Source organism: Penaeus vannamei, chromosome 19 (genome assembly GCF_042767895.1).
Source record: "Penaeus vannamei isolate JL-2024 chromosome 19, ASM4276789v1, whole genome shotgun sequence".
Classification (NCBI taxonomy): Eukaryota; Metazoa; Arthropoda; class Malacostraca; order Decapoda; family Penaeidae; genus Penaeus; species Penaeus vannamei.
Genome location: NC_091567.1, coordinates 18838681 through 18848680, shown reverse-complemented (window position 1 = coordinate 18848680; position 10000 = coordinate 18838681). Strand labels below are relative to the sequence as shown.

At 42.9% G+C, this 10000-nt stretch overlaps 1 protein-coding gene across 2 annotated transcripts in view; it reads left to right on the top strand.

Moving 5' to 3' along the window:
- Positions 1–8263, top strand: part of LOC113811336 (uncharacterized) — a 24543-nt gene extending 16280 nt beyond the window's left edge. For both annotated transcript variants that reach the window (XM_070134071.1, XM_070134070.1), the window contains exons 6-7: positions 7008–7195; positions 7537–8263. In XM_070134071.1, coding sequence (XP_069990172.1) covers positions 7008–7016 — 9 coding nt within the window. In that variant the 3' untranslated portion in view covers positions 7017–7195; positions 7537–8263. The remainder of the gene's footprint in view (positions 1–7007; positions 7196–7536) is intronic.
- Positions 8264–10000: the final 1737 nt, after the last annotated feature.

The window sequence follows — 10000 nt, the reverse complement described above, 5'->3', positions numbered from 1 at the left end:
CTGTCTCGAACAGAGACAACCTGGTGGGCTGGATCATCCTGAGGGAAACGAGCCAGGTGGCCGTATAGCCTGAGTTGGCGATCACGGATTGTGCAGGTAATAGGTCCTGTGCCAGTCTCACGGTGCAACCGTTGGTTGGACACATGGTCCCGCCAACAGTACCCCATGATCCGGCGCAAGGACCTATTACAAAAGGCATCAAGTCGACACTCCGAGGCGCAGTGTCCAGGTTTCACTACCGTATAGCAAAACTGGGACTATCAGGGCCTTGAAGACAAGAAGCTTGGTCCTGCACAGGTACCGGCATCTCCAAATAATCTTGTCAAGCGAGTTCATGACCCCTGCAGCCTGGCCATTCCGTCTGCTGACTTTATGGTCTGACAGCCCAGAGTTATGAACTACACTACCAAGGTATGTTAAGCTCTCTGTGACTTCAACGTCCTCGCCGCAAGCACGTACCAACTGAACAGTTTCTCCTAATATGTCCCCAAATTCCTGGATCTTGGTCTTGGTCCAGGAGACCTCTAGACCCAAGGGCTTCGCTTCATTACTAAATGCATCGAGAGCCACCACTACGGATTCCGAAGACTCAGATAGAATGGCAACATCAGCAAAGTCAAGGCCTGTAACCTTGATATTGCCCAGTGTTGCTCCACAATGACTTTGAACAGTAGCTCTGCCCATTATCCAGTCATGCAAGTGGACTATAATGACTCGAAGAGCTAGGATACAGTCTATTGTGGATTTACCAGGAGTGAATCCAGATTGCTCTAGTCTCTGATGCCTCAGTAGGTGATCTCTGATACGTCTTAGAAGAACCTTGCATTGTATACTGAGTAGTGTGATGCCTCGGTAGTTGCTGCAGTCCCATCGGTCCCCCTTCCCCTTCCAGAGAGGGATGACCACACCCCTCAACAGGTCAGGGGGAACGGTACCAGACCGCCAGATGGCAGCCAGGACGGCATGCAACCCCCGCACCATAGGTTTACCACCAGCCTTTAACAGTTCAGCTGGTATGCCGCATATACCAGCTGCTTTACCACTCTTCAGCTTGGAGATCGCCCCCCTAACTTCGGTTAGGGAGGGGACATCCTCACTGATGGGTGGGTCCAGCAACGGGATCTTGGCACTACCCGCATCCAAGTTAACTGTTGGTGGGTCAACCTGATACAACTGCTCAAAATACTCAGCCTAATGTTCCCGCACTGCAACAGGATCTGAGATTATCTGTCCACTTACTGAGCAAGCTGCTGTCACCTGTGAAGAGGGCTTGGAGTTCAGCTTTCTCAGGGCTTGGCTTGCAGGCCGAAGGTAATTTACTAAGAAATGGCCTTCTACCTCCTCAGCAAGATTCCTAATAAACTGTTCCTTGTCCCTTTTTAACAAAGACCGAGTTCTGCGCACCTGAGAACGGTGCAAATCTCGATCCCCTGCTAGACAAGCCACACAACAAGCATCTGTGGCATCCAGTGTCTCCTACGAGATGAAATTTTGCCTTGCTCTCGGGCGTTCACCAATCGTCTCTTGGGCTGCATCATGTCCCACAGAAATACAGGGTCCGTCAGATTTTTGAGCGCTGTGAAACGACCAGAGACTGCCTCAGCAAACCCCTGGGCACATTCCCCCTCCCTCAGCCTGTCCAAGTGAAACACCCTAGGGTGATCATTGGTCCAATGGGGGGGTTTGAAATGGACTCGGAGGGTAGCCACAACCAATCTAGGGTCAGTATCACAGAACTCGGTACTCCTATACACCCTGCAATTCTGGAGGATCCTCCAACGAGTGTTAATGAGTATTTGGTCGATCTCCTTGGCTGCATTACCCGCATCACTGTACCAAGTCCAGCGATGTGGGTCTGGGCGCTGGTACCAGGAGCCATAAATCCTCAATTTCTGGGACCTAGCCGGTATCAGCTCCCGAACCATGGGGACCGACAGACATCTCATAGCCAGCTCGATCACAGCCAAATACCGCATTGAAGTCACCCAGGACAACACGAATATCTCGCCGGGCGCACCTGTCTGACACAGACCCTAGTTTGGCGTAGAACATTTCTTTCACATCAAGTTTACAAACATCGGTCTCTTATTGCCACAGCAATAAGAGACATGAAGCCAAAAGACAGCTTCAGTCTCATTACCATTATATGCTCATTGACTGGAGTAACCTCTACTACCGAGGGCTGGAGTCTGCTGGAGATGGCCATGGCTACTCCCTGGAGATGGTGACCGTCGCTGCGGCCTGACCAGTAGTAGGTGTAGCCACCTACACTGATCGTTCCGCTGCCAGGTCTTCTCACCTCCGAGAGAGCAGCCACCTCCACTCTCAGCCTTCCCAGTTCCCTCGACAGTAGAGGCAACTGATCATCCTGATGCAAAAAGCCGACGTTCCAAGCCCCATCCTGACTCCCCACCTGAGGTTTAGCCTCAGGAGCAGTTCCCCTCCTCCCAGCATTTCCATATATATTCGCCACTACCAATGGTTTTTTATCTGGGGGGAGGGGGACTAGCAAGGCCCACCTCCCCTGAGCCTCCCGTTAACCCCAGGGGGCCCTACGGGCAGGAGTTGGTACAGGGCCAGGGCATGTCCACACGCCGGTGGGCCATGACCCTGAACCTCTAGGGCCTCCTCCTGCTCCGAGATCCCCCTCAGTTTAGCCTGGAACCGTAAGGGACCCAGTTTCCATGGGAGGCCACGAGGAGGCACTGCAGGGAGTCACGATGATGGAGAGGCTATGCACTGGCAGGGGGAGGCTTATACAGTGCTGCTCCCTTTTTCGCACTAGGCTAGGCAGCTGTAAGCGAGAAGGTATGCAAGCTCTTAACACAAACTAGACTACCACACTATCGCTTCACACGACCCTGCACGTGAAGCGCGCAGGGTGGATACATATATATATATATATATATATATATATATATAAATATATATATATATATATAAATATATATATATATATATATATATATATATATATATTTATATATATATATGGATGTTTATATGTATATATATATATAAATATATATATATATATATATATATATATATATATATATATATATATATATATATATGGATGGATGTTTATATGTATATATATATATATATACATATATATATACATATATATATATATATATATATATATATATATATGTGTGTGTGTGTGTGTGTGTGTGTGTGTGTGTGTGTGTGTGTGTGTGTGTGTGTGTGTGTGTATGTATATGTATATATATGATATATATAAATATATATATATATATATATATATATATATATATATATATATATATATATATATATATATATCATCATCATCAAAGGGACTGACGCCGACGGGTCGCATGGCCACTTGCACCCTTCGCTTCCAGCCATTCATGGCTGGAAGCAAAGGGTGAAAGCTTCCTTCATGGCGAGTTGCCAGCAGGCCCTTGGCCCGTAAAATTTACAGTAGTCGCTTATTTAGGCCCAAGAACAACTAACTCAGCAAATTTATATGGTGTATTTATACTAAAACAACGTTACAGCAATTAAAGGTGCTGTCACACTAGCACTTTTTGCGTCAATTTTTGTCAATTTTCAAGCAAACTGTCGATATTCTGGTCAGACGTTAATAATCGTTTCCGTCTGAAAACCTCTCCGTCACTTTTTTTTTTTTTTTTTTTTTTTTATGAGCCAAACAGTCAAATCGAGCTATAATATAGAATGTTTGCTTTTATGTTAAATAAAATTAATAGTACTACATGAAATATGAGAATAAATTTAATATACATATTATAAAACAATAAATTATTGAATATGAAATTTATTATTCATTGAAAATAATAACATTTATTTTGAATGTTCGCAAGATTGTTTACATCCGTGAGAGCAGTGCGCGCCATTCCTCTCCAGATTCGACGTCGTCATGGATTACGCCAATCCTTCTGTTTGAATTCTTGATTGAAATTATTCGCCAGAGTTGTTGCCTCCGGGATATCAGAGATGGCGGGTATAATAAGAAATTGAAGAGGAAGGCGTACAACGATATGACGCTCCTTCTCCGTGCCCGTTTCTCTCAACTCTTCAATGTTACTGCTGGGAAGAATAGTCTTGTATACATATACACGTTTCCATAATCATTTATTCTGAGTTTATTTTATGATGACGTTTGTTATATATTTGATGTATCTTTTACCGAATATGGCTGAATTATCAGATTCTATAATGTAATGTATATTGCTGTATAAGAAAATACACTATGCATCTGTAACTACATGGTAATATTTAGAATATTTTTTTCTAATATGTCCGCATAATGGATCGTGATGATCTTGGTTTGGTTGGATTCATCCCACTATCCAATTTCCAAATATACAGAATATTGTGCAGAACACCCTCCCCCAACCCCTACATTCTAGGCTCCGATAGAAGGGGAGGGCATGAAAGGTACCAGGGAAACTGCGGAGTACATTATAAATATAAATATATATATATATATATATATATATATATATATATATATGTATGTATGTATGTATGCATGTATATATATATATATATATATATATATATATATATATATACATATATAAATAAATATATGTAGATGCCACTCGATAAAGTGTTTTTCTCCGCAATTTCTGATTTGTGATGAAAAAACATATTGCTTTCAAATCATGGAAAATGCAAGATGTAACTTTGAAATTCCACACAAATATAAAATCAGCAGTCTAAAAATGGGACAGTTTGTAACTTGCTTCATCATCATCATCATGGGGGCTGACGCCGACGGGGGCGCATAGCCGCATCCACCCTTCGCTTCCACCTACGAGGATCCCTCATGGCTAGACGCCAGGCAGGGACTCGGCCCATCTCTAGTTCTTCATGGCAGGTTTGGTCGATCTGCCCAAGCCATGACTTCCTCGGTCGTCCCACAGGCCTCCTCCATCCAGGGTTGTCTCGAATAGAGACGACCTGATGGGCAGGATCATCCTGAGGAAAGCGAGCCAGGTGGCCGTATAGCCTGAGTTGGCGATCACGGATTGTGCAGATAACAGGGCTTGTGCCAGTCTCACGGTGCAACCGTTGGTTGGACACATGGTCCCGCCAACAGTACCCCATGATCTGGCGCAAGGACCTATTACAAAAGGCTTCAAGACGAGCCTCCAAGGCACAGGACAATGTCCAGGTTTCGCTACCGTATAGCAAAACTGGCATTATCAGGGCCTTGAAAACCCGTAGCTTGGTCCTTCTGCACAGGTACCGACATCTCCAAATACTCTTGTTGAGAGAGTTCATGACCCCTGCTGCCAGGCCAATCCGTCTGCTGACTTCATGGTCTGACAGCCCAGAGTTATGAACTACACTACCAAGGTATGTAAAGCTCTCTGTGACTTCAATGTCCTCGCCGCAAGCACGTACCGACTGAACAGGTTCTCCTAACAAGTCCCCAAATTCCTGGACCTTGGTCTTGGTCCAGGAGACCTCTAGACCCAGGGGCTTCGCTTCATTGCTAAATGCATCGAGAGCCGCCACTAGGGTTTCCAAAGACTCAGATAGAATGGCAACGTCATCAGCAAAGTCAAGGTCTGTAACCTTGATATTGCCCAGCGTTGCCCCACAATGACTTTGAACAGTAGCTCTGCCCAGTATCCAGTCCATGCAAGTGTTGAAAAGAGTTGGTGCAAGGACACAGCCTTGCCTCACTCCTGAACTAACAGGAAAGAAGCTCGACAGGCCCCCACCACACTTTACAGCACTTTCAGTACCAGTATACAGGCTTGCTATTAGTCCAATAATCCTTGTTGGTATTCCTCTCAGCCTCAGGATCTCCCAAAGTGACTCCCGATGCACCGTATCGAACGCCTTCTTGAGGTCGATGTAGGCTGCAAGCAGCCCACGCCCGAACTCACGACGGCGCTCTACAATGACTCGAAGCGTGAGGATACGGTCTATTGTGGACTTACCAGGATTGAATCCGGATTGCTCCAGTCTCTGGTGCCTCAGTAGATGGTCTCTGATACGTCTCAGAAGGATGTGGGCAAGAACCTTGCCTGGTACACTGAGCAGTGTAATGCCTCGGTGATTGCTGCAGTCCCAACGGTCCCCCTTCCCCTTCCAGAGAGGGATGACCACACCCCTCAACAGGTCAGGAGGAATGGAGCCGGACTGCCAGATGGCAGCCAGGACAGCATGTAACCCCCGTGCCATAGGTTCACCACCAGCCTTTAACAGTTCAGCTGGTATGCCGCAGATACCAGCTGCTTTACCACTCTTCAGCTTGGAAATCGCCCCCCTAACTTCAGTTAGGGAGGGAGGGTCCTCACTGATAGGTGGATTCGGCAGCGGGATCTCGACACTACCCGCATCCAAGTTAACTGTTGGTGGGTCAACCTGGTACAGCTGCTCAAAATACTCAGCCCAACGTCCCCGCACCGCAACAGGATCTGAAACGATCTGACCACTTACTGAGCGAACTGCTGTCACCTGTGAAGAGGGCTTGGAGTTCAGCTTTCTCAGGGCTTGGTATGCAGGACGAAGGTCATTTACTAAGAAATGGCCTTCTACCTCCTCTGCAAGACTCCGAATAAACTGTTCCTTGTCCCTTCTTAACAGGGACCGAGTTCTGCGCACATGAGAACGGTGCAATTCCCGATCCCCTGTCAGACGAGCCGCACGACATGCATCAGTGGCTTCCAGTGTCTCCCGCGAGATGGAATTCTGTACTGCTCTCGGGCGTACACCAATCGTATCTTGAGCTGTATCAAGCGTTTCACGCTTAAAGGTATCCCACAGAAGAACAGGGTCTGTCAGACTGCCAAGCACTGCGAAACGATCAGAGATTGCCTCAGCAAACCTGCGGGCACACTCCCCCTCCCTCAGCCTGTCCAAATGAAACACCCTAGGGTGATCATTTGACTTGCTTAAAGCCTCATAAATGTATTGTACTTTTGTGTTACTCATGATATGCTGAAAACTTATTTTCTTATTTCTTGTTTTCAACTTATTGTATTTTTTTCCAGATGAGGTGAGGGCAAAATACAACAGCATGAGAACCTACTTCCTGAAAGAGTATAGGAAAACTCGGGTTGCATCTAGTGGATCAGCTGGAGATTGTCAATCAAAATGATAGTTATTTGATGCCATGTCCTTCGTCAAGGATACGATGAACATTTACTCCACACAGTCAAGCCAGATCCTTTATACTGAGGTGAGGTTCATACTTATTTTCTCAATATTACTACGGTTGTTTTATCTTTTATGTGCAGTTTCTTAAACTAGTAAACACACGCACTCGCACTCCTTTCTCTGTCTCTCTCACATTCTTTTATATAAATATATGTTTATATATAAAATTAGAATTTTATAGAATATAAATTTAGGAAAATGGTTTAATGTAAAAAAAAAAAAAATGCCAATGATAATGCTCATGATATATAACCATTAATATTTTTTTTAGATTATATTACTATTAAATATGTAAATTTCAGTATATCAATTACTTTATTTTATACCATTGTACTTATATACATTTTCTGTTTGCCTTTTTAGCCTCAAAGATGCTCCTCAGCAGTGAAGGAAAACTTTTCAAGTTCAGAGGATCTTGGAGCCGGAACCCACTGTTGTATTTTCTACAAGTTCTCTAGACCCGCCCCAACACCATGCACATCTGGGTTGTTTTGGTCATCACCCCCACCATCTTCACTCTCACCAGAGCCTCAACAGACACCGGCGAGTACTCCTTTTCAGCCAAAGGCAAAGAGAAGGAAGACTGCTGATCCTCTTAATGAGCAGTGTCTAGAGGCAGTTAAAGTTTTAATAAATGCGTTAAACTAAGACACCGAGAACGATTTTTGTTCCCGGTTTGGAAAAAGCATAGAGCGTTGGCTGAGAGGATTTGATCCTGATGTGAGGGTAATAGTGGAAAACAAATTGAATTTTGTGATAGCTGAAATGGTTGAAAAGTATGGTGTTAAATTGTAAAGTGGTAAAGATGATTTATGTTACTGTGGTGGTGTACAGCTTCCCAGGTATTTCTTGGTTCTGTAACCCATCCTTTTTACTATGTGATCAATTTGTGATATGTTGAATTACTATACAAAATAGCTTGTAATGCAGTAGTCTAATACTAGTTTTTATGCTTTACAATATATGCATTAATTTTCTAGTTTAATAATGCTTATCATATAAATATCATTATATTGGTTTCTATATGTTATGCTTTGCTCCGGGAATATTTTTATACATGACAAATTATTTTCCAACATGCATGTTTTCTCAAGTCTATGGAATAAACCTAATTATATGTATATATGTTTTTTCTTTAGATTTTCCAAGATTCACAACTATGCTGCATCATATTCAAAGACAATAAAAAAAAACATACAAAATATATGGTGACTACATAGTGACTATAATAACATATGGATCAACATGGTAACAACTGAAAAAAATGACAGCTAAATTGAATCTATGAAATAAGTACTGTAGACAGAGGAGAGCTATTGTATTTTGACAACTAGCTTTGCCCTCATTGTTGAAGTAAGACAGGAAAGTTTCACGAGCTGCTCGGGTATCGTAGCTGTGTCCACGTCCAACAACTAGAAGTCTTCCCAGCCCACCTTGGAGAGCCTGGTACCACTCACCAAGGCATAGTTAACCCCTTGCGACATCCTCTCTATCAATAAGCTCAGGGGGCGAGTAAGTTTTTCTTGAGTGAGCCCTAAAGTAATTATGGAGAACAGATGAGGCAAAAACAATGTCCTTCACATTACTTGGTGTTGTGCAAATAGGGCGTTTAAATATTTGAAACCTCGCTGCCGGGATCCCAAAAGCATTTTCTGAGGTGCGCCTGGCTCGGGAAAGACAATAATTGTAAATTGTCTTTTCATCATTGAGATCTCTCCCAGGAAATGGCTTCATTAATGGGAAAGCCTCATCTCCCACAATGGCAAAGAAAGCTTGTTTGTCTGAATTTGGGAGTGTAGTAGAGGAAGCAATTTTCAGAATATTTCTATCTAAAGCCTCCTTCAACTTACATCTCTCCCACACTCATTTGCGCGACCACTTGCACCAACATATAGGTACATAAATTTATAATCAGCATCAACTAATGCCATCATAATAATGCTAAAATGGCCTTTGTAGTCATAAAATTCAGGTTTGCGAGAAGTAAAAGTCTTCCATCCAGAGCCCCAATCCAGTTCAGGAAATTCTGTAAGGTGGTTTTGGATGCTACATCTCATCCTCTCCGCTCCCCCGCTCTGACTGCCGTGATTGTCTGTCACGTGTCTCACCTCGATTTTGGGTTGTTTTTTCTCGTTTTTATTTACTTGCATTGTTTTATTATAGTTTCCTCTTTTTATTCTGTGTTTTCTCTTAACATTTTTATTTATGATTTAAGAATGAGACATTTTAATGGCCATTTTATCATCAGCTTTTATTCATTTTAGTATTTATAACATTCAGTAAGGTTTTAAGGTCTCGTTTTTACTTAGTTTTCATTTTAAGTTGTAGGGGGAAGCATTTTTACGTACAGTGTTTATTCGTTCTTTTTACTTATTACTTTTCTTTTTCTTATGATTTCTATTTTATACTTTTATTTTTGTTTATTTTTATGCACATTTTTGGCTTATTTATTGCGAGAATATATTTTGTATAAATGTTTGGCCTCTGATGTCACCGGGGCATTGGAAAAACCAAAACAATAAACAGTACGAGTCGAGACATCAACGAGTGTGTTTCGTTATCCTCCGAAGCTTTAAACCACCGGCAGTATCGCCATATTTACTGAACTGAACACGGACACGATCACAGAAGATAATAAGTACTGAGATCCTGATATTCTTTGCATAGGAGCTGGACGGGATCCTAGGAACATTTTTATTGAATAATCTGAACATCCTTCTATTTATTTATTCATTTTTAAATGAACTTGGCTGGTTTGTTTCTCTCTGTTTTACTTGTAACTTTTAACATTTCAAAGTAGGAAGTCCGAGTGATCTTTTAGTTTTAG